The 26,975-nt window shown below is 30.0% G+C and overlaps 1 protein-coding gene across 1 annotated transcript; it reads right to left on the reverse strand.

The window, feature by feature from the left end:
• Window positions 1-416: 416 nt before the first annotated feature.
• Window positions 417-26,712, reverse strand: LOC111638476 (fibroblast growth factor receptor-like 1). Its single transcript, XM_023384200.1, has 7 exons — window positions 26,568-26,712; window positions 24,922-25,254; window positions 13,761-13,865; window positions 11,650-11,937; window positions 4,520-4,638; window positions 2,044-2,287; window positions 417-1,242 (listed from the first exon to the last, which is right to left on the reverse strand). Exons 1-7 carry the CDS (start codon window positions 26,710-26,712, stop codon window positions 911-913), a joined length of 1,566 nt encoding a protein of 521 aa, XP_023239968.1. The 3' UTR covers window positions 417-910.
• Between the last annotated feature and the right edge of the window lie 263 nt (window positions 26,713-26,975).

The following is a 26,975-nucleotide window of genomic DNA, read 5'->3' on the forward strand; positions in this document are numbered from 1 at the left end:
AAAGAAAATTAAAATTTTTATCAACATATTTTCGAATAGACATAATTTTATTGTTAATTTACTTTCATTTTATTTAATTTGTCCATAATTTCACGAAATAATTTAGTTTGAAGTTAGCACTCGATGGATACTCGCTTAAAAACTGAACGTATCAATATGGATAGATAAATTAATGGGATAAAGCAACGCAACATCTGTCAAAGGGGAACTTTATATGAGAAGCTAGTCCCTGATAGATGTTAAACACGTGAATAAATTCAGAAAACTGCACGTGGCCAGCATGTTTGGCGAGGCGAGTATACCCGCGACCCGAGTTTAGTGATTTTACCACCGGGCCAACGGTGGGTCGTATCAATGCGTCATTTGAAAATATTATGTCAAAAGAGAAGAAATAAATTTCAAAAATTACTATAACATAGGATATTAAATTTTATTCTCTGATATTTTGACAAATAATAAACACGGGATGATGGACATTCGAGAACAGATCTCAGGATCGACATCGATTTCACAAAAATCGTTTTACAGTTCCGAATTTACCAACATTTGATATTCTCAAACGTGACTCCTTTCTTTTTTTAATAATTTTACTACACGAAAACATTGGATGGATGGAAGATAACACGAACAACATAACATAGTTGAGCAAGTTCCAAATCTAGGACTATGTTGTTATTCCTCGTTTGTCAAAAGATATCTGCAAAACTTCTCAAGCTGTGCGTCTGTCTGTCTTATCGTGTTGTTATTTTGCTTTTTTTCCACAAAATTCTTTATTTTTTTTATGTTTAAACATACAGGTTAAACTTTCAAACACTTGTAACCATGTAGTACGTGGACGACTTAAAAAAACACAAAACTTTCTCACTCATCAATAAATAGGACACGTTCAAAATAAAGAAAAAAAAACACATCAAAGACAGAGAGAACCAGGAGGACCCGGTGACGAACTCGTGTTAGAAGGAATGTACAGTCTTGTAGTTGCTGGTAGCCCATTGCTAGTTTTAAGTGTCACCATCTCTGGGTTATATGCCATACCCAAATAGGCATGCTTCGTCTCCATGGTTATGCGTGCTTTGGACGTGGGTGCAGGACGTGGGCGTTGGACTACCTGTCTGCGTTTTCTGCAGTGGATCAAAAGAGCTACTACTGCAGCCAGGACCACAGCGCTAACGACAATCACAGCTATGATGATGGGAAATGGAAGCGTGGTCACTGTTGTAGGGATGTGATGATCTTGTGGTTCTGTAAATGAAAAATATTTTAAATAAATTAGTATAATCCTCCAGGAATATCGTTTCACATTATCTAATTTCTAACTTTATTAAGTTACTAGAGTTTTTGGATCCATATATAAACAAGAGGATGCATACAAATATTGAATCACATACAAACCAGAGGACGATCTTCATAAGAACGTCGTCGGTAAATTATTTACATTTTTATATTGAAAAATTCATATAAGATCATGAAAATTATAAAAAAATGATATAAAACAATCAAAAATAAATTACATCTTTTTTCAAATTTCAATTTTCAGGAGATTTTTGTTAGCATAATTCTTTCATAAATTTCTGAGCAGATATGCTATGAATCTACTATATATTATACTGTATTGATTGCTGTACATTCAACTATACACGCTGCCTCTACGTATATCAATTTTAAAACAAATAAATTGAGACGAAGATACAAGACGACGATCCAAACAGCATCATCACGATTGCAACTTAAGCCGTGTAATTTAAATTCCTTTTCATATTTTCTTCTTAAATTACATAATAAACAGATACAAACACAAATGAAGCGTTCTCATTGCAAATATCGATCACAAACAGGTACAAGTTAAACAGATTCACTTGATTTTCTAGCAATTCAGCACAAGACCAAGCGTATCGATTGAAATCTGTTGCTGCAGAATTATCATTAATTAAGATCCTAATCCTAACAGAAACTCAACTCCAGAAAAATCTGTAATTCTATTAAAGTTTAGAACCTTCTACAAAGTTTTGTTAAAGAATACAAACCTGTAAAAAACACACTTACTAGAAAGGACGGTGAGAAAGGCACTGCGAAAACTGTATCCAATAGTATTAGCTCCCAAACATATATATTTTCCAGAATCTTGTTCCTTAGCATCTACAATCAGCAGCTTGTTGAGAAATGAACCATCTGGTCTTTCCATTACTTCTGTAGACTTTAACACTCGAAAATATTCATTCTGTACATTTATTATATTCTTATTCTCTTCATTGTTCTCTGGATCTTCTTCATTAATTTTCTTTAACCACTATAAAAATACAATTATTATTATTACGATTATTTTTAGATAATTCGAATTTAATACGTTAAATAAAGAATTTATAGTCGAGGGGGTAGGGGGTGAAGTAAGCTTTGGGAATTTAACTAGATTACTTCAATCCCCTCCTCCTCTCTTGCAAAAGCACCCATGGGCATCTTCAGTTCATATTCAGTGATGTATAGCCGAATATAATAACTGACCATCGGAGATTATAGGAATTATGGCATGGTAATTATCATGGAAGAGGGTTATACAGTAATTTATAGTAAACAACTGAAAGCCTTTATCGATTTGTGAAGAGAATAGATTAAGTAAGTATTATATTGTAGGAAAATTTTCTTAGAATAATCGGATTTAACTAACGTTTAAGTAGCTTAAACAACGTTAGAATGTTCGGAAATTTTTGCTAAATTAATCCATTAAAGTCGAATTTTCGAACGGGTATGGATTATGAATCTTATAATCTTTCAGTTATGATTTTTTTGGTTAATTCTAGACGAAGTTTGAAAGATTTAAAAGAGGAATTTTATGTGAAAAATAAATATGTGTTACAGGAAAATGTTAGAAAATACAGCTTAAGATAAGTACTTTGATTATTAGAAATGTATAATCTCATTAGAGAAGAGTGTAAAGATGTAAAAATTTGAAGTTAAAGGTTATGGAATTAAATAATTAAATTTTCAATATGAGTAGTCACGTCAGAAATATAAATTAAACATCATATTAAAAACTTCAAATAGGAAAAGCACTAAATTATGGGCCAATATTTGTCTAAATATAAGAAAACTTATAAGAATTCGAATCAAATCAGCCATCTTTCAAGCAATATTTTACTTTATTTTTGAAGGAAGAGCAACCTGTTTAGCATAAAATTGCATATATATATATATATATATTATAGTTTAAATTAACTTGAAAGTAACAATTAACAATAAATATTGCTTCAAATGAGAATAAAAAACTAGAGCAGAAGTCTAAATTAAACAGCAATTACATTAATTTCTTTACTGCTTAATCAGAAATTCACTATCTCAATATACAAAAATCCTTTTAAATATAATTTACTTAGCGTAACACCGGAGACAAAATTTAAGAAAATTTACAGAAATTTAAATGTTACGTTGTATTTAACAATTAAATTAACGATTTTAAAGTAAATTTTCTTGTCAAAATTCGAAAAATTATATATATTTTCATCTCAGTAGTAACTATAGCAACACACGTGTTTTTCTTCCCTCCACTCAAGAAGAATGTTTTCTTGTAGATAGATGAAGAGTAAGTAGATAGAGGCAGGGTGCGGCGCTAAGTAAATGATGAAGGTGAAGAAAACACTTTTAATGACCCCAATAAATCAAGAAGGTGGATTCTTACACAGTTTTAATGAATCTCCTTTCTATAATGGGTAATTAATGATGTGAATGAGTAAGTAGACCTTAAGATAAACGTGACAATAAAAGCTAATGACTTACGTGTATGCGTGACGTGATGAGGTAATAAGTTACGATACTTACCTTACGAAGATTTTTTGGCTATAAACAATGGATAAGTGCTTTTAAAGCTTTAAGAAATGATGCGAAATTACAAGATTTAGTAGCATTTTAAGTTGCTATGTAATGAAGAGAAAATTATCGTTAAAGTAAATAGCTAGCTTCTTAAACAATTTAAAGAGAGGAAAAAAAATTAATTTGTAGTCGCCTACGAAATTTTAAATATTGAAAATTTATTTCTTGGGGTGTTTATCTTAATTATTTTATTTTTATTTATTTTTTCAAGAGGGATTTAAAGCTAAAATTAATGCTGAATTTAAGAACTGTTAAGGGTCTTTACTTCTTTAATTCAACAATGTTCAGGGTTTATAAATTCAGTGTTTATAAGATTATCCTTAAACTGAAGACTGACTAGTTTCAAACTCAGCACTATTCAGGAATATCCTTTAAAATATCAATAGTGATTAGGCTGACCAGTTTTCAAATTCTGCACCGTTCAAAATGGCCAGCCCGTCCGAGCGAGGCGCGAACCCACGACCAAACTCCTAGTGTTCAGAGTACGAAGAATGCTTGGCCACTGGTGGGCCTCATGTTTTATAGTAATTAAACTTTTTTAAATATAATTTAAACTGAAAAGAAATCTAAAATTTCTGACATAATTATTTATAATATGTCAGAAATTTTATTTAAGAATTTTTTTAGAACACCAAGATGTTTTAGAAATACTGTGTACCTGAACATGAGGAGGCACATCGCTTTTGACTCGACACTGAAACACAGCTGTTCCTCCATACTCCACAGTTGTGTTAAGAGGATGCGATCCGGTCATTTCTGGTTTACTGTGTACTCTATCTGCAAGTAAAAACCATATAAATTAATTATAATTACTACTAATTTAGTTATAAGAAACATTCTAACAGAGGATAAGTTCTGCATCCCCAAATTGTACAGTACTCAACATAATATAGAAAAAAAAACCATAGAAATTAGCATCTAAAACCCAATAAATTATGTTAGAAAACCTTACTATACGTTAAAACTGGTTTGAACGTGTTCATAAACACATCAAAACTGATTCAAGGATTAAAAAACAAACGTTTAAATAAGCTTGAACGTATTTAATATAGCTAAAAGAAGACTAGAATGAGCCAAAGTGTATTAAAATGCGTTAAAATACGAATATAACACACATTAAACTGCACATAACACTGAAAACTTAATGTTTCAGACTAACAGATTCTCAGAGAATATGAGAATTTTATATTTAAAACTATTAAAAATTCCGAAAAAACATGCAAAGTTTTACTTAAAAATCTCTTATTTAAAAATATATTGACGCTGTTTATGTGTAGAAACGTGACATTAGGACCATCTGCTGTTAAGATACGAAACGAAAAAGTAGACATTCGTTTTTGCCTTTTTGAAGATTGTTACTTGTCACGCAAACTTCTACTCATTTTGATCTCTCTTATCGAATACTAGACACATATCCTTTTATTGAAGGTGTAGCAGCACACGAACTACTCACTATCAACTGCTTGTGCCTGAATGTGTGTTTACACATTTTTTTCCTCCTCCCTTCTTGTTTTTTAACAGCTTAATCTTTAAAGGAGGTAGTTTTTTCCCCCTTCGTAAATTTTCTGTTTTCACTCGTCTAATGCTTGAAAAAATGAGTGTTTCGTCATGTGTTTTTATATATTTTGTATAAACAAAATAAATCAGTTAAATAACTTGTTTTTCTACAATTTTAGCAAAAAAATTTACTATTATCGTTTTTCCTACGACAATATACTAGCTACCAATTCATATTTCGCGAGTTTTTTTAAATAAAAGTATTTAATATCTTATTCAATAGCAAGAATGATGCAGAATAAATTAGATTTAACATGTTAAGACACATTTTAACATGTATTAAAAGTGAATAAAAAGTATTTTTATACAATATAAACCTGCAAAATATACACTAATAAAGTTTTGTGTTAGAAAATATACTCAACAATGTGTAAATTACGTTTAAATTTTTATATTTTTGTATCTAAACACATATTTAATTTAAAATATTTAAATTTTACATTTTTATCCAATCGTCCTTAAGATAGTCATATTTCAACCAATCATTGTTCACATATGCTGAAACTTTTCAAACGTTTATTTCTGATAAATTTCACAGAAAACCACTTATATTTACTTATAGAACATGTTGTAAAAATAAAAATAAAATGGAAATAATTAATTTTTTTGTAAATTTAATTAGTTTTGTGTGAAATTTGTCAGGAAAAACAAGTATAAGAAGTGTTAGCAAATGCTAACGATGATTGGTTGAAATCGTTATCTTAACAATCATTAGCAAGAAAAAGTAAATTTCAAATACTTATAAATTTAATTATGTTAAAATACATTAATTTCTTAAACTTAAATATAATTTACACATCTTAAAATATATTAAAATCATATAAACTGATGACATAATTTGACATATGAAAAGACGTGTCTCAATAGTTTTAAAACAGAAAAATCTATTGAGTAACACTGATAATGTATACAGTGTTAATTAAGTTGTGAGCAATAAATTCTGTTTCAATAAATTGCAATTTTCAGTCACAAAATCGCCAGACTATTCGATTTATGCCCGGCGATTTGGAGACTATTTCATTGCTGAATATCTTCCTCTTGGAGAAAATCATCCACTAATTTATCCTGTGAAGACTGTCGAACATACAGCACTAGAAAAAAAAAAGCGTAACATAACGATCAAGCAGCTCATAACTCATCACTGTATTGTTGAGAAGTTACGGCGCTTTCATCTATTCGAGAATAATGCAAACCACTACCGCCTTACATGATGAGAACTAGCTCCTCTTCGGCTTCCTGTATACAATTTATCTTAAAATCATTGTTCCTGTCGTTGCCAAAAATTCAATAAAGAGCTGGGTTGGTAGTGATCTCGTTATGACGACGTGCAGTTAATGTCAAATAACAGTCATCACAAATAATTGTGTCTCTTGTACCATCTCGTGCTAGTCTCCAGTTACGTTTCCAGTATCTCGAAACCGTTTCCAAAATTTAAGAGCAAAAAACTACTTGAGATTGGCTTGCTTTCAACTTATCAATAGTTCTACTCTTTGAAAGAATTCGTATAGTTCCTATAAGACATAAACCAGAAAGGAAGAAACTAACACAAAATTCATCAGACTTTAAAATAAAGTAAACGAAGTAGATAGAGAGATTAAAGTCTTCCTTTACTATATAAAAGCTAATTTAAATCTGTAAATTTTTTGCCTTTAAATCTATAAATCCTTTAATTTATTTTATTTTAAAAGGTTTCTATTATTCAAACTTAACTTAAAGACACAAGACTAAAGATAAATGTAATTAATGAAGAATAAACTGTGAGTTAAATATTTTTAAAAAAGAAACTATAAAAGTAATTAACTTATAAAGCAGAGACTAAAAGAAAATTCTTATATACACAATAATAATAATAAATTTAATTGTAATTAAATTATCGAATTAAATTAATTGTAATCAATTTCTTATTATACTAACAAATAAATTAATTACAATCAACCTGTAACAGCGGCCACCTCTGAACAGCGGCTATTTTTCAGGAACTTCTTGAAACGAATAGGAAATAACCTCCAAAGTACGGCCATATTTTTGTCCGTTGTTCACAAGTTTTACTGTATTATATACCGTACAAAATAACGGCTACCTACGAACAACGGAGATATTTTTATGTCTTTGTCAGTGGCCGCTGTTTACAGGTTTTACTGTATTACAATAATTAATTTAATGTTTACCAGAGGGAATTCCAGATACATCGAAATCATCCGCATCAGGATACAAGTTATTCTGTTGAGATCCCTGTGAATCCCGATTGATTTCGCTTCCATAATCGTGATCCGCTGCATAAGAGTAAAATTAAATTATAATTATAATTAAAAATTAATTACGATCGTATCCGGCATAAAACACTAAAATATTTATGCAAAATTGTTAAGATCGCAGCAATGATTTGGCACAATAAAATATAGTAAAACCTGTCCAAAACGGGACCTGAATAAAACGGAAACCTGCCTAAAACGGAAAAAATTATTCTTAATTGAGCTATTTTCTGTATTTAAAAAAACCCTGTAACCCGTCTAAAACGGTAGAAATACGCGGTACCGTGCGATTCCGGTTTACACAGGTTTTACTGTATTGTTTTAATGTTGTAAATTAAATATTTTTAGTGTATTTAAGTAGATTTTTACTAGGAAAAAAAAATTAGCTGGTAGAGGGTGGAGGAACGGAGAAAGGTTTATTGTAATTCGATTCTCTATCAGAAATTTCAACAGGGGGGGAAGAAATCATATCGATTACACTATCAGAAGACAGCCAGCGAAAATGTAACACGATGCAACAAAACCCACTAGCTTATCTTCAGCAGTATTTTCTAATTTAATTTCAACAGTTCTCTCTAGATAATTGAATGAAAACAGAAGACCTGTGTATCAAGCCTTAGGGGTATGTCAGCTACAGACAGTTGTGCCATCACCAGATGCGAAATGCAACGTTGTTTCAACCATTGAACATGTTGATACAGCGTACTCATCATTCTCCACGTTATTAAATGTTTAAGTGAAACTCTGATTTCTATCAAACTAAATTATATACTTTGAGTTGTTTCTTTTTTCTATTGAAATTTCTTACTCGATCGTATTAAAATTATTTCATCTTTCTTACTTCAAGGATTAGTTAAGGATTTAAAAATTGTTAGTTTTTCAAGAATTAAATCGAGGGTTTTAATTGCATTTTTTATAGTTTTTAATTAAGATTAGTAGCTGTATTTGCGGGCTCCTGTGTTATGTTGTGTATAAACTGCGATAGTTTTGCTGGATTATGTTGAATTGTATTGTGTTATGCGTTTATATTACGTTTTATTAGATTATATTATATTTTATTAAGGTATATTAGACTACTTTAAACATTTGTAAAATAATTTTTGAAATACTTAACAATTATTTTTCTATAAATCCAGTAGACTCTTGTTAATTTGAACTCTTATAATTCAAATTTCTTCTTAATTTGAACTGGACACTAGTCCCCATCTGATTCCTATTTCGAACTAAAAAAATTTTTTATGTAATATTTTTCCCATGCCTTGAATAGTATACCTATCAGTTTTGGGGACAACCCAGTCATTTGATTCAGCTCTTGTAATGTGCTGTCATTTAAATTCTGCTGTTTAAATGTCTGTATTTATTTCTGTTTTTAAAATTCACTATATATTTGATGGAATTTAAAAAAAAAAAACAATTGTTTCAGTTATGCTACTAACTTTTCATTCATAAACATATTGTCACAGCAAAGTGACAGGATGTAAACACTTTGTTTATAGGCTGTGGATGTTACGCAGGAAAGAAATAGAATAAGCTAAAATAATTAACATTTATAAAGAAAAATCAACAATAATAAATCGGTACTAAGGACNGGGAAAAAAACTAAAAAAAAATTGATTTTTTTTACATTTATTTTTCAAAGTCTTATTTTTATTTTAAACTTTAAAACTTTACGAAATTATTCTAATTTATTTAAATAATTTCACTATAAAAAATAATAATAATAATAAAATAAAAAGTGAATTTTCTTTGAATTTTTTTTATTTATTGTTTTATTTTCTAAATTACATTTTAAATGCTTCTTTTAAAAAGACTTTCACCCTTCTTTTCCATTAAATTGTTTACTTTTATATAAATAAAAGCAAAAGCTAATATTATAAACATTTACTTTAGAAAAATTTAAAAAAAATTAAAAAAAAAATAATAAAAGGAAAATAAATTTTAATTCAATTCGTAATAAAAATAAATAAAATTAAATTACGAGATGGCAAAATTCGTTTAACGTTACACAAGTTCGTTAAGAGACATGTTAATAAAAATAATTAAATAAATTGACTGTAATCCTAACTTGTAACCAAAGAAAAATTTAATTAAAACGTAAATTAAATGTTTGAAATTTGCTTTAAAAATGATTAAAGAAAAGCAAATATTCACAGTGTATTTCGAGTGAAGAATTTACTTTCTTTCACTGGATATTCCTTATGGAATAACACATTGTTTGTTATATTCCTGCTGATTATCTACTGTATGTGTCTTGAATAATTCTAGTTTGTTCTGTGATTATGCCTGATATAAGTGCTGAATGTTTATGTTTTATGCTTTGATTATTCCTGATGAATATTTATAATGCAAATATCAAATATTCTTTAATATTACTTTGTTATACTGGATACTACTGCTTCTAGTACGAATATTATTGACAAATCTGACACGTGATTTGCACGCTTAATACTTTAATTTAAATACTAAATGAAATTTATAGTTTTTGAATAAAAATCAATAAACTTTTAAATATTTTACACACATTTCAAGGCCATAATTAAGCTTAAGGTATAAAATATATTGTAAACAATTCCCATTAAATATATATTACTCGGCAGCGTGAGCAAAACAATTATAAATTACCAAGTAAAAATTTCTATCGATTTGAAGCATCTTATACGTTCAATATTAATGGAATTTAGCCCCAAAATAGCTATCTAACACCGTACGTAATTGGTTAATCTCGTTAAACTTTAGCTACTAACGATCTTTTAAAACTGAAATAATAATAAATAACACAAGATTTACTTGTATGCGCTGCAAACTTTACTCCTTTACAGTAATAAATAACTTTCGAATGTATGATTTGCTGCTGAATTTATTAAATTTATACAATTTTCTAACACACTTGGGTATTTAAGTGTTAATGGAAAGTTGCAAACCCCCGCTACATGTGCCTATCTCTTGGAAACATACCATAGGAGTTACGCAGTATGCGAATTACGTGCTTTAGTATGGGCATAAATAAAATATAACTTTGGAAAATTGGAATATTTCAGATGCATATTCAATTGGAATGAAATCGAATCCGTTGGTGTGGCTCTTAATATAAGAAAATGAGACCTTTTAACACTAGGAGCATGACCTGAAGAATCTGGCAAGCAGCTTCTCCTAGTTAATCTTCTTATCGAATTAGAGATTAAGAGCAGTGATTGTATACAAGATTGCATCCTTGTTGAGCTATTCTGTTAGAAAACGTGCTTGTAATCCTGTTGTAAATGTGAACTGCGGTTTATTACTAAAATTAGGGCTGTACCTGACACAAAAGCGATCTCATATGAAGAGAAATCGAACAGGTAGTGAGATATAGAGACAGAGCTTCTATTTCTGTTGGCAGATTTTAATTAAATTTCGACTCTCAGAGAGAGCAGATCGTTGCACCCAAGAGAATAGCTGTCAACTTAAGCGAACAATAGAAAGCTTCACTGTACAGTATCCACCCAACTATTGTCCAACGTGCAACAAATATTCGAAAGGTGCAACACTAAGATTACACTCAAATGAACAGAAATAATTAAAATTTCTTTTCACTTTATCATATTCGAGGGACTAAATATAGATCCTGTCAAACATTCCCTTCACTTCCCCCCTTTTCATTACTAGAAACGCTTTAATAATGCAAAGAGATAAACTTATTATACATTCTCAATTTTGTGGTTATTAAGTTAATTAATTTATAAATTTTCGATATAGTTTACGACGCTAAATTCGATCAAATTCGTCAGAAAAATTCCCCCAGAAAAGTAAATTAAGTTTAATTAATTGTGGAAAAAAGTTCACGCGCATCATTCGCATCCCTCTTTTTTTATGCTCCTTAATTTCCAGTTTATATTTTTTTTAGAAGCCAAGAAAAGACTTAATTTACTTAAACCCCTTGCAAAATTGTCTATTTGGATGCAAAATATCTCCGTTATTTATTTATTTTTTCCTTTCTACTCACCTACAACATCGAGAACAAAGCTGTTGTTAATAGAACCGTAAGCATTGTAAACGATGCACGTGTAATTTCCACTATCAGATATTTGCAAGTTTTGAAGATAAAGGGTCCATTTTCCTCTTTTACCAGAGGATCCATGCTGCATGTCAGGAATCGGTTTTCCATTTTTAAGCCACGTGATTTGGGGACGTGACGCCGCCGTGGCACCACATTTAAGTCTGATGGAACTCCCTAATGGACGATGTATAATTTGATGTTGAAAAGTTGTCAGTTGAGTAAATCTCGGTTTACCTGAAAAACCACAAGAAAAATAATAAAATAAAATAAAAAAATAAGTTAATGTCGGAGAAATCATCATCATTTACAAATCATTCATTCAGCTTTAACAGTTGTGATAGGGAACTAAATGGTTGCAAAGTATGAAAATGTATAGTTAAATTATTTAAACTAGATCATTATTTAAAAAAGTTTATCTTGATTTTTGTATTTTAATGATTTCTCTTCTCTCTATTTTTTTTAAATATTTATTTAATATTTATTTAAGAAAGAAAGTTTAATAGTTTAAAAATTTTTATTTTTAAACTGAAAATGAGGTAAGATATAAAGGGTGGCCCGAAAGTCAGTTAACCGACGTTAATATTAAATTGCTTATTATAAGTTTTTTTTTAATCTTTAAAAATGGACTACTTTTTTTTGTTTCCAATCTTTCTTAATTAAGGACGATCTTATTTTGCTTACAAACGATCTCGTTTTGCTAGTGAAAGATCACATTTTGCTCGAGGAGAATCGCATCTTGCTCGTGACAGATCACGAACGATCTATTTTGCTCAAGAAAACACGCATTTTTTTTCCAGAAGAATGTATTTTGCTCGAGTAAACACGCATTTTTTTCCAGAAGAATGTATTTTGCTCAAGAAAAATCGCATTTTTCCCAGAAGAATGTATTTTGCTCAAGAAAACACGCATTTTTTTCCAGAAGAATGTATTTTGCTTAAAAAAACACGCATTTTTTCCAGAAGAATGTATTTTGCTCAAGAAAACACGCATTTTTTTTCCAGAAGAATGTATTTTGCTTAAAAAAACACGCATTTTTTCCAGAAGAATGTATTTTGCTCAAGAAAACACGCATTTTTTTTCCAGAAGAATGTATTTTGCTTAAGAAAACACGCATTTTTTCCAGAAGAATGTATTTTTCTCAAGAAAAATAGCATTTTGTTCCAGAAGAATGTATTTTGCTTAAGAAGGATCACATTCGCAAGAACAAAAAGGAATCTCTCTCAACTTTTTGACACGTTTCTAAAAGTTGCCGAGGCTTTTTCGCCAGAAAAAACTTCGGTAAACCGGCTTTTGGTTCACCCCTTATATAAAAAGTATACACACACACTGTAAAAATGAAAACTGTACTCTTTCGTAGATTACTTTAAAAGTAATAAACGAAAATTATCTTTAAATATAAATTATAAGTGCTTTAATTAAACTTTGTAAAGATTCATATTCCTTACGAGATCTTTAAAATTGAATTAAACTAAATCTCAAAGGATTCTAAAGCTAAAATTTCATCATAAATTAGTACAAATCCCAACGTGGCCATTTAAAATATGATTATTCTTAACTAAGGTAAACGTACAGAAACTAGTTTAATATATTTTACTTGAAGTTTTAGCATTTAATTAAAGAATTCTATAATTTTATCAATTAATTACAATTAATTTATTTTATTACAATTTTTAATGGCAATATTTTATCAAGAATTTTTAAAAAATTAACAAAGAAAGTAATAATAACAATAATAATAATAAATTTAATTGTAATTAAATTATCGAATTAAATTAATTGTAATCAATTTCTTATTATACTAACAAATAAATTAATTACAATCAACCTGTAACAGCGGCCACCTCTGAACAGCGGCTATTTTTCAGGAACTTCTTGAAACGAATAGGAAATAACCTCCAAAGTACGGCCATATTTTTGTCCGTTGTTCACAAGTTTTACTGTATTATATACCGTACAAAATAACGGCTACCTACGAACAACGGAGATATTTTTATGTCTTTGTCAGTGGCCGCTGTTTACAGGTTTTACTGTATTACAATAATTAATTTAATGTTTACCAGAGGGAATTCCAGATACATCGAAATCATCCGCATCAGGATACAAGTTATTCTGTTGAGATCCCTGTGAATCCCGATTGATTTCGCTTCCATAATCGTGATCCGCTGCATAAGAGTAAAATTAAATTATAATTATAATTAAAAATTAATTACGATCGTATCCGGCATAAAACACTAAAATATTTATGCAAAATTGTTAAGATCGCAGCAATGATTTGGCACAATAAAATATAGTAAAACCTGTCCAAAACGGGACCTGAATAAAACGGAAACCTGCCTAAAACGGAAAAAATTATTCTTAATTGAGCTATTTTCTGTATTTAAAAAAACCCTGTAACCTGTCTAAAACGGTAGAAATACGCGGTACCGTGCGATTCCGGTTTACACAGGTTTTACTGTATTGTTTTAATGTTGTAAATTAAATATTTTTAGTGTATTTAAGTAGATTTTTACTAGGAAAAAAAAATTAGCTGGTAGAGGGTGGAGGAACGGAGAAAGGTTTATTGTAATTCGATTCTCTATCAGAAATTTCAACAGGGGGGGAAGAAATCATATCGATTACACTATCAGAAGACAGCCAGCGAAAATGTAACACGATGCAACAAAACCCACTAGCTTATCTTCAGCAGTATTTTCTAATTTAATTTCAACAGTTCTCTCTAGATAATTGAATGAAAACAGAAGACCTGTGTATCAAGCCTTAGGGGTATGTCAGCTACAGACAGTTGTGCCATCACCAGATGCGAAATGCAACGTTGTTTCAACCATTGAACATGTTGATACAGCGTACTCATCATTCTCCACGTTATTAAATGTTTAAGTGAAACTCTGATTTCTATCAAACTAAATTATATACTTTGAGTTGTTTCTTTTTTCTATTGAAATTTCTTACTCGATCGTATTAAAATTATTTCATCTTTCTTACTTCAAGGATTAGTTAAGGATTTAAAAATTGTTAGTTTTTCAAGAATTAAATCGAGGGTTTTAATTGCATTTTTTATAGTTTTTAATTAAGATTAGTAGCTGTATTTGCGGGCTCCTGTGTTATGTTGTGTATAAACTGCGATAGTTTTGCTGGATTATGTTGAATTGTATTGTGTTATGCGTTTATATTACGTTTTATTAGATTATATTATATTTTATTAAGGTATATTAGACTACTTTAAACATTTGTATGTTAGGTTAACGTTGAAATTTATAATGTTACACTACTTTTAGGTTAATGAACGTTTTGGCAGTGGCGTAACTAGAAACGTTATAAGAGGTCCGAATTAGAACGTGCACACCAAAATTTACCCTGAACGACTAGATTAGAGCTGTGGATGAAGAGTAAACTAGGTATATACACGTGTATAAGTAAAGTAGCGTAACTAAGGGGACTTCTGCATCTCCCTAGTTACTCTACTGCATTTCAACTTAATATAAACATATCGTAACCTACGTTAAGTTACGGTAGAAGTTAAAGTTTTGCCTATTTTTATAATTTTTATTCGATATTTTTCATTTTATTTGTTAAAATATCATTCAACAGTTTGCTACGTGTTTTATTTTCATCTCGTCCCGTATCAATTTATCAATAAAATCAACCCTTTGATACTTTAATTAAATTAATAAATTTATTTTATTTTCTCATTTCCAAAGAAAATTTAATTTGATAATAATTTAAATATTAATAGTGTTAATAAATTGATTTAGGATATTGTAATTGATTTTAATTTAAATATTATAATTAATTCATTAAAGGTAAATAGTAATTATTTAATTATGTAAGACAACACATTGATTAATTTAAACCCAATAATCTATTTTAAGTTAATTTAAACATTTATTTAAATAAGAGAATTAAAAAAAATTTAATCAAATTTTATGTTAAATTTAACTAAAAAAATGAGTATTTTATCCTCATTAATTTAATTTATATTAAAAAATTATATTGTACACAATTTATATTTATTTATTACATAAATTTTAGCAGAAAAGCTTACATAAGAGTGAAATTTAATGTGAAAATTTCAAGAGAAATTCCTAAAAATCAGTGGATTAACTTTTATAAAAGTAAGATTTAAAGTGAAAATTATAAGAATATCTTCTTAATAATAAATTAATATGGGAATTATAAAAGAAATACCCCCCAAGAAATGAAAAAATATATATAGATTTTCATTGTGGGAAAGAAGATGAAAATTTAAATGGTATAAAATTATAGAAATAAGAAATATGATTAAAGAAAAATAATCGGATTTTTCTTTTTTGAGAATTGTAAAGAATCGGATATTGAATGTGAAATGAGATAATATTCAATATCTTTCCCTATTCTAGATTATAATGGATGTCGGATTATTCTATGTAAGGAGCTTAGTCGGGGAATATACAAGACAGAAAAGGGAATTTTTGATATCATTCTTCAATAGAAATCTATTCAAAATGTTTTTAGATGAAGTAAAATTATATTAGGAAGTATAGAATAAGTTGAATATACTTTAACATACCTAATTTATTTGTGTCTGAAGAAATTATATTTATATATAAGACTGTAATTTTAATAGGGTAAAAATCATACTTGATTACGCTGGAAGAAAAGGTGATTAGAATGGCGTAAGTAAGATTTGATTTGTTGTGGCCCTTCCCCTACACTTAATGGTGATACGTGTACAAATTTCAGGCCCTAAAGTATAGAATTGAGGCCTTAAGATTGGTAGATCCTACTAGAGATTCTAGGGCTCTAGCTGAGAAATAAGAGTGTAGTGTTATGAGCAGATAGGATGGATGAGAAAGTATGAAAAATATAAAATGATTAGTGTAATTAAGTAATAGCCTCACTATAAGGAGATGGGAGATAGTATAGAAGTAATGAGTGTACAAAATACTAGAAAATTTTCATTATATTCGAGATATTCTTTGTCAGTTTACACTATTTTTAGTGTGGCAAAGTATAAACATCTTTCCCCCAATTTTGGCAAAGATAAGCCACCAAATAATATATTTTTTCGGAATTAAAGCAAATACGGGTGTATAAAGAAGGGACATGTGTGATAGGAAGAATGGGGAGAGCTGACACTTCGCGCAAACTGTAGGTATCAGTTGACGAAATCAGCCCCACACCCTCCTAATGATAAATACCTAACTACGACCCTGAGTATACCCCGCATTTAAGTAATGCCACAAACTACACACACCCCAATTTTAACACCAGATACACGTGAAAACTTTATCTTAAACTGCAAAGTAATGTAACAGCTAGCAATTTGGAAATTTTTTTTTCCTTGTTAAATTTAAAGAATTTATTTAATTCTTTCTCCTTTAACAAAATCCTTTAAAGATATATTAGCCTACACCATAAGTCCAGAATTAGAAGTAACATGACCGCAGTTTTCTTCTAATGCTCTCATTTAGTGAGAAGAGCACCTTGGAAACTAAAGCACTCACTCTTACAGGACACACGAAGACAATTTGACTGTCAACCCAACGACAAAATCAAGCATTAAAGAGAAATAAAGAGAGAGAGAGAGAACTGATAGGCTATTTTCTATTATATAATATATTCTGGTTCGTTCTCATCCCCCTTTTTTTTTCCTTAATATAAATGGTATTTTTAAGTGTAATAAAAATTCAGCTGTCTGATACGTCTTCTTAGAAGCAAGAAACAATATATAAGAAGTGAGGTGGTTTGAGTTATTGCTGTGAAAATCCGGATGACACGTGGAATGAAGACAAACCACCTGACATTCTGGGTCATCAGTCCCCCTTGGGAAATTTTTCACTTCAATGTCTAAAAATAAAAGAATAACTTCTTCCCTTCTCGTGGAAGTGTCGCATTAAACTAACACGTGAAATTCCCTTTTTTTCCGAGAAAAAAAATGTGAGATCCAATGTGCCAAACGTTAAAGAATTAGCTCACTATCTCCCACCCCTACCTTACGACATGTTATTAAGTTGTTTATGAAATCTAAGGTTATTCAAATATTTATCGAACCTGTTTACTGTGGTAAAGTAGGCCGCCTGATCGACGCCTTTATTGACCTTGGTCAACCTGTCTTAGAAGATAATTTGGCTTGTTGCCTCTATAAATAATAACTCAGTTCAATTGCATTACCGGGTATCCAGTGACCTTGCAACTTTGATGGACATTTGGAACTTAGGAGGACGTGTTATTAAGTGTATGCAATGGTCGTGAGAGTTGAATTATGGTAAAAGTGCTGTTTAAGGGTTTAATCTGATGTTGCATTAGATAGATAATCGTATAAATTTGCTATATTCTTTTATAAATTAAGCCTTTATTTTATTATAATTAGGTGTGAAGAATGTAATTTAAACTGTAGAAGCGTAAATTTGCATGTTTAAATGGAAGATTTTAAGCAATATTCTTCGTAAAGTACGTACGAAAGTGCAAAAATTATCTATAAAAACTTCTATTTAGGAATGTTAGATAGGCTTCAAAGTTAGATAAATTGAATTAAGAGTTGCAAGACTGTATATCTAAACTATGCGATAAGATAAACGTTGAATGAATAATTACAGGAGAGCATAGATTGCTCTGCAAGGAGGCTACATCATTTAAGACAGGTTGCTCCAGTTATATCGTCAGATAACTTAAGTTAAATCGATTATAAGTTTATATAGTGGATGTTGCAAGAATATAACAAGATTAATTTAATGTGTATAAGTAATATATTGCACATTAATGAGCTTATATGTGCTTCTATAACCATAGATGGATGGCAAGCGAGTTTAAGATGAGTAGAAATTAATCAATAATTTTTTGATATTTGTATAGAAAGAATAAAATTGTAAGTTAACACTTGTTTGATAATAATTTTTGAAATATGATTGTGTTAACATGCAATAATTTATGTAAGTTAAAATCGTTTTTTATTCCCCCCCTTTGGTAAAGGAGTAGTTTGTCTCTTCTTGGTGCAGGAGAGGTTGTTTCCCATTCAGTGTTGGGGCAGCTTGTTCCTCACTTGACGTAATTTCCTCCTTAGAGCAGGGACAGTTTGTTCCCTACTTTATACAGGATCAATTTCCCTCTTGGTGCAGTGGCAGTTGTTTCTTTCTCAGTTTCCCTTAGAGCACGGGCATTTTTTCTGTACTTGATGCAGGAGAAGTTTACCCTCTTGGTTCAGGACAGTTGTTCCTTCCTCAGTTGTTCCCCTTAGACCAGGATAGTTGTTTCTGTATTTGGTGCAGGAGCACTTTACCTTCTTGGTTCAGAGGGAGTCGTCTCTCCCACAGTCTAAGAGTAATTTGTTTCCTACTTGATGCAGAGGCAGTTTTCTCTTCGATGAAAGGTAGTTATTTCTCCTTCAGTTCTTTTCCTTTAGAGCAGGGTAGTTTTCCCCTCAATTCGGGATTTTTCCCTCGATGAAGGGATAGTCTGTTTCCGCCAATCAAAAATAAAATATAACAGGTATACAGAAAAATATACCTTTCCAAAGAAAAACGGGAGCAGTAGAAGGTAAGTTTAAAAATTGATCAAGAAATCCCAAAAAATAAAACCACATACTAACATTGCAGATGTAATTGAACTATGTTGCCATCTGCGCTATACAATCCCACTAATGACACATTAGAAAGAACAGGGATCTATTACCTTGGTAACAACATCCTGACGAAAAAAGCAAGTACAGGTTGTGATGCACAAGAAACTATCTACTACTACAAGAATAATTGAAAACAGAGTCTTATTAAGTATTAATAAACGTAGAGCATAAGGTTCCTACCGAGTTGCTTTCTCTCTTTCTCTCTCCTCTTTCTCTTTGGCTGAATATCATCAAAAATTTACTTACTGCTGATTTATTTGCACTTCTCTTCGATTTATTAGTTAAAGATTACATTAATGGAAATTTATGACGTCAAATATGGCACTATAATTCAATTTACAAGATAATTCTCATAATCAAGTTTATTGATGAATTATGCTGTTAAAAAGTAAAGCGTTGGACAAAGTACCTCTAAAGATGGGAGGGGGAAATAAAGGTAAAGAAAAACATTCCGGTTATTAAGTGGCACGAAGAAATTTATGCAGAAATTAAATTACAAAAAGGAGAAATAAATTTAATTATATTTATAAANTCTTGGTGCAGGAGAGGTTGTTTCCCATTCAGTGTTGGGGCAGCTTGTTCCTCACTTGACGTAATTTCCTCCTTAGAGCAGGGACAGTTTGTTCCCTACTTTATACAGGATCAATTTCCCTCTTGGTGCAGTGGCAGTTGTTTCTTTCTCAGTTTCCCTTAGAGCACGGGCATTTTTTCTGTACTTGATGCAGGAGAAGTTTACCCTCTTGGTTCAGGACAGTTGTTCCTTCCTCAGTTGTTCCCCTTAGACCAGGATAGTTGTTTCTGTATTTGGTGCAGGAGCACTTTACCTTCTTGGTTCAGAGGGAGTCGTCTCTCCCACAGTCTAAGAGTAATTTGTTTCCTACTTGATGCAGAGGCAGTTTTCTCTTCGATGAAAGGTAGTTATTTCTCCTTCAGTTCTTTTCCTTTAGAGCAGGGTAGTTTTCCCCTCAATTCGGGATTTTTCCCTCGATGAAGGGATAGTCTGTTTCCGCCAATCAAAAATAAAATATAACAGGTATACAGAAAAATATACCTTTCCAAAGAAAAACGGGAGCAGTAGAAGGTAAGTTTAAAAATTGATCAAGAAATCCCAAAAAATAAAACCACATACTAACATTGCAGATGTAATTGAACTATGTTGCCATCTGCGCTATACAATCCCACTAATGACACATTAGAAAGAACAGGGATCTATTACCTTGGTAACAACATCCTGACGAAAAAAGCAAGTACAGGTTGTGATGCACAAGAAACTATCTACTACTACAAGAATAATTGAAAACAGAGTCTTATTAAGTATTAATAAACGTAGAGCATAAGGTTCCTACCGAGTTGCTTTCTCTCTTTCTCTTTCCTCTTTCTCTTTGGCTGAATATCATCAAAAATTTACTTACTGCTGATTTATTTGCACTTCTCTTCGATTTATTAGTTAAAGATTACATTAATGGAAATTTATGACGTCAAATATGGCACTATAATTCAATTTACAAGATAATTCTCATAATCAAGTTTATTGATGAATTATGCTGTTAAAAAGTAAAGCGTTGGACAAAGTACCTCTAAAGATGGGAGGGGGAAATAAAGGTAAAGAAAAACATTCCGGTTATTAAGTGGCACGAAGAAATTTATGCAGAAATTAAATTACAAAAAGGAGAAATAAATTTAATTATATTTATAAATATATATATATAAATAAAATAATCAAGGATTTTTATTGTTATCCTTAGGTCATTATGTGGACTGGTTTATCATGAAAGTTATTGTGGTAATTGAAAGCAAGTATATAATTTAATGATAACTCATTGTGTGCTATTACAGTAATAAAAAAAAATGTTACTGGCATTATATCAATTTAATAAAAATAATGGTAATTAAATGCGGGATTATGTGAAAGTATTCAACGAGCAGTAAATTGCTAGCAATTATTATTAGCATTAAAATGTTTAAACGTGTTTAACCTGTAAAAATATGTATAATTTTATATATATATTTAAATACATTAGACCTCGATATAATGAACTAGAGAAAGCTAAATTGTATACGTAAAAAATTGTAGGAAATAGCAAAATTGTTCACTAAATCGAATAATTAGTCGATTGTATTTAATACGGTCGAATCTTCATACAGTAAACACCCGAAATAACGTAGTGAAATACAGAAAATAACCGATTTAACGTAGTTAAATACAATAACTACTCTTCATACTCACAACATAAATGGTATAAGCGCTAGTACTATTTACAACTCTATTTTATTAAATTCTTAATACTTTTTTTAACGTTTAGACGTTTAGAATAATCATTAAAGCACGATAAATTAAAAAAAACAGAAGGGATATTTCGCTATAATCTCATAAAAACAGCTGTTTCTTTCACTAACGAAAGCTATTCTCGAAGGAAGAAGGGATAAGGGGGGGGAATCAATACAGCATCAAAAGTCGAGATTTTGTAGATATTTGGAAGTAAACACAAGGAAACGTCAACACTCAGATTGCAAGAACTTTCAACTTCGAAACAACATTTGCTCGGATTTGTAGTTTTATTGAAGTGAAGTTTTGGTATGCCACATACTTCTCAAAGATATTGCAACTCCCTCAACAAGAGCTGTCAGAAATGTCAGATAAAGTCGAGGACACATAAGTCATGGAAATATTAAAATCAACCCCTATATATCTGATGTAAAGATATCTGCAATCAGTAAAAAAAAAAGTGCTGGGAGGCAGAAAAATACGAAAGAATTACACTCCGTCACACACACACATATACACGAGTATAGAAATGGAGGGGGGACCATTCTAAGAAGATAGAAAACCAGACGACGCAGAAGGGAAGTAGTGAAAAAAAATATATAAAAAAATAAAATAAAAAGGAAAAAAAGGAAGTTGAAGTAAATTAAGCACTACCCTGCCCTAGATTAGCATACGAATGCACAAGTTGGAGTTGACAATTCTCATGGACCGTCGCTTCTCCTTTCATGTTTGGATGCTTGAAGGATCTCCCTATTCGTCTAAATAAACTTCGTCAAATGGGTCTGGTTATTGATGCTGATTTAAGTGGAAATTTCTTTATCTTCGTTCCTTATAATTTTAAATATTTCGTAAAATATCTAGAGAATATTTCCTGGCTTTTAAAGTTTAAGGCATATCTTGACATACAAAACTAAGAATATTTTATGGCTGGGTTAGAAAATAGTATTTTTGATAAGATGGTACAGTATTAAGAATTTTCAATCGAATTCTTTCATTTTTTCTAAATTTTTTGTGATTTAACTTTAGGATAATGTACTGTAACGTTTAAAAGAGATATTTGTCGAGTTAAGTATTAAGAAATTTTGAATTTAATGTTAAAAAATTAAAACAAGAGAGAAAAATGTACTTCAAACAGTGGTAAATTATCTACTAGACGCAATTAAGCGCGCGCCTAGGGCCTCGACGTCTGGAGGGGGCCTTAAAATTTACATAGCTAAAAGATAACATGCATCTAAAAATGTATTAAGAAATTTTGAATTTAATGTTAAAAAATTAAAACAAGAGAGAAAAATGTACTTCAAACAGTGGTAAATTATCTGCTAGGTGCAATTAGGCGCGCGCCTAGGGCCTTGACGTCTAGAGGGGGCCTTAAAATTTACGTAGCTAAAAGATAACATGCATCTAAAAATTTACTATTAAATTATGATTAAAATGAAAATCTTATTATCTAGATATTTTATTACCTTTTTAATATAAAAAAAAAAAACACTTTTACATATAGGGACCACATAACAAAATTACGCCTAGGGCCTCAAGGAAAATAAAAATTAAAGAAATCCAACTAAAAACTGGATAAGAAACGATAAAAATGCATATTAATCCTCGAGAAGACATTAAAAACTTGATCAAATTAACATTTTAACTTGAGCAATAAACGTGTTTTTTTAATGGTTATAAACGTACCCGAAAATTAAATATGAATAAATCTTAGTGTTTATAACAAAAACCAAATAAAAAATCGTCATCTTTTTGCTCAATTATCAACATTCCTTTCGAACTGGAAGTAGTAATTTCTAATTAATAACCATCTAAATGTAAATTATCACCGATCAGTTGTGTGCGTAATTCCGAGATTAAAAACCAGAAAATTAGAGAAAAATACAGGGAAAAAAATATATATATAAAATAAAATAAATCATCATCTTCATGCATTAAACTAGACTTTTTAAAACATTTAACTTCCTCTTATCTCAGTTCATCGGCCATCAGATGATGCCATAAAACGACACAACCGATGACACGACCCTCTCCTTTGAAGGTCAGCAAGGAAATATGCGGGACATTCATGCATTTGTAATGCCTCCAGTGAACTATGGAGTTGATGTTCTCATAAGTTAACATTAGTTCCTTCTTAGAATTTAGTTCTTCTTTACTTCTTAATGCCCTCCCCCCTGGAACACTTCACGAAAAATGCCTTCAATTAAATGTATTCTACGGATGTTTACTAGGAGAATATATGATGAATGTTTATTTTTAAAATGGAATATAAAATTTTAAGGCCATTTTAAAACTTAAATAAACATTAAAGATATTGAATATTTAATCATTGATGCTGAAAATTCCATAATCAAAACTTTAGCAATTACTACCCTTAGGGATAAATCCGCTTTACGTCATACTTAAAACTTGTTATTAAAGAGTGAAACTCATACAGAGATAAACATTATTCCCCATTACTTTATTGTTTTAAAATTCAGAAAGTTGGTTGTAAGTTACATCAACAATCCCTCCAGCATATTTTCTATTTTTATGGAATATTTACAGATATAAATTTATTTAAAGAATGGTGAATGAACCGTAAAATAAATATGTATTTTAAGATGTTTTTTTTAAATATTTATTTTATTTTAAAATGCTCAAAGTTATAAACAATATTTGTTTTTTTTTTATAAATAAAATTACGTGAAATTTCAAATTCTTTTAGTAAAAAATTGCTTATTTAAAAAAAATTTTATGGTGTTTATATACATAAAAATAATAGAAAATAATTATAAATGTAATAGATTTTAATTGTAATTTAGTTATTTTAGTTTAATTTTAAATTATAATGAAAAAAAATCTTGTTTTTTTACGTAATTAAAGATGCGCTCCCGTGAAGTCAGCAGCTGTTGATTGCAGCATTAGATAAGAGATTTTTTTTATGTTTTCTTATATTAATAAGCATTTTATAATAATAAAAGTTACTTTTTTTTGCCTGACTTCGATAGGAACCATTGGCATGACCTCAGGATTGGATATGAACCATTGAATGACCTCCCTAAGTCACTCCAATGGTTCCATGCCATGACTTTGTGTATTAACCACAGGGCATGAATCAGTACCCCCAAAACGCCAGAAATTTATGTTGTTACTTGACTTAGTTAATTGGGTTTGAACCATTGGCATAACGTCAGGAATTAGGTACGAACTATTGAATGACCTCCCTAAGTCACGGCAATGGTTCTATAGTATAACCTCGTGTATTAACCACAAGACATAAACCAAAATTTTAAGAATCTCATAAATTTACATCGTTAAAGATGAAATCCTCAAAAAAAAAAAATTGATTTAAAAATGATTGAAAAATTATCCTTACTTAGAACAATAAGAGAAATGTTGAATTGGACAATGCCGAAACCATTAACAACACGACAAACATACAATCCCGTGTCATCAGCAACAGTATCTTTGATCTTCAAGGTTCCTCCGGATGTTACTCGAAACCTGTCTGTGTCGAACATACTTAATTGCTCCTTTCCTTTATACCATTGGAAGAAGAGATTATCTGGGTCACCATCTACAGGACACGGCAGGTGGACATTGGTGCCTTCTGGTACTATTTTGTGCGTGTCACGTGCTTGGGGTAATAATCTCGGTGGCCCTAAAAAATAGAGAACAATAGAATAAAGAAAAAATAAATAATTATTTACTTAAAAATCCTATCAATCATCATCAGTAAGATTAACCTTACACTATAAAAAAAAAAATTGAATTAAAATATAGAAGAGTAAAGATCTTTTTATATCATTTTTATTGGGTTCTTATTATTTTCTCATTCGTCTCACGCTGTTTCTTAGCTCTCTACATCCATTTAAATTGATTCTGTTGAGTTAATTCCAACTTTTACTGCTCCTTCCCCCTCATCTTCTTCTATTTGTAGTAGATCAGACTTGACATTAACGTCTCTAGGGATGTTTAGCGTGAGAAGAACTCGATAAAATGCAATAAAACAAAAGTGAAATGTTAAATTTTTGAATTTACTAACTATTTATTTACAGAATTTTAAACTTTTTTCAAAAATTATTTAGGTTTTTGTGGAGTAACAAATCAATAGAACGTAAGGACAACTGAAATTGCTTCAGTTTTCGAACTTTATAAGTAGATAAAATCCTTAATAGCCTTTAAAATCCTTGATTCCTTTATTTTTCTTCCTTAATTATCGTTCAAAATCCTCGAAACTTTTATTTTCTCTCCATTAAAAACACTAAATTTCCTTCAAGGAAAAGGATATAAAGGATATTTAAGAGAGAAGAAAGTAAAGGAATAATTTTTCTACCTTAAATATATACGTTTTATTAATGATATTTAAAGAAAATTAAATTAAAAACAATTAATTTAGAAACTAAAACAAATAAATATTTTATAAAAATAATAACCAAGAAGCGGAATATAACTGTAAAAAAAATAATAATATAATAAATAATTTAGGAGTTAAAGTAATTAAATTTATTTTCAAAAAAAAGAAAATACAAATAAAAAATTCAAACATTAATTTTCTTATATAAGAAGTTAGTTTGAAGTTGATTACTTCTTTCCTTTTTTTTTTCTTTCTTTTATTATATTGCAAAGAAGTAATCATTTTGGAAACAATTACTTCTTCATTTCTAAGTAATAAACTTAATCACTTTCCAACTGGAAATGATCAGCTCTTGTTTGTAATGTGATCATTTCCAAATGATTATTTCTTTATTATACTCGGTAAATTGTAATTTTCTGAAAAAACTCAATTAATATTTTTCAGAAAATAATTTATTTTTAAAAATATTAATAAAAAAAAAGTTGTGGAGAAATTTGTCCACAGGAAGAAGATGCTCTTGTTAAGAAGTGGATAAAATTCTCAACTATGTAGGAAAAATGACGTGTTTCTGCATGATTTAATAATGTGTACAGCTTACTTTTTATGTTTATCTTAGATTTTTGCCAAGTTTTTTAAAATTTGGTAGCACTTTATAGAGTTCAAACTTCTCCGTTGAATGCCAAATTTCTCGTGAGCTTCTCCTTTGGAAACTGAAATCCACAAACCTCTCATGATCTTCTTCTTTGGAACTGAAGACCAGAAACCTCTCATGATCTTCTTCTTTGGAACTGAAGTCCACAAACCTCTCATGAGCTTCTCCTCTGTAAACTGAAGTCCAGAAACCTCTCATGAGCTTCTCTTTTAAAGATTAGTTCTCAAACTTCCCAATGACTTTCTACTTTAGAATTATTTCAATAAATTTCGTGTTAATTTATTTAAAAATCAAAATTATGCAAAAAAAAATCCACGAACAAGCAATATTGTAAACAGCTCATAAACTTTTCAAATATGTTAACTGTATAAAAAAATATTGCATTTTTTATATAATAAAATACAAAGTAAAGGCAACATTT

Source organism: Centruroides sculpturatus, unplaced genomic scaffold, assembly GCF_000671375.1.
Source record: "Centruroides sculpturatus isolate CEXI.00-Female unplaced genomic scaffold, Cexi_2.0 scaffold1140, whole genome shotgun sequence".
NCBI lineage: Eukaryota > Metazoa > Arthropoda > Arachnida > Scorpiones > Buthidae > Centruroides > Centruroides sculpturatus.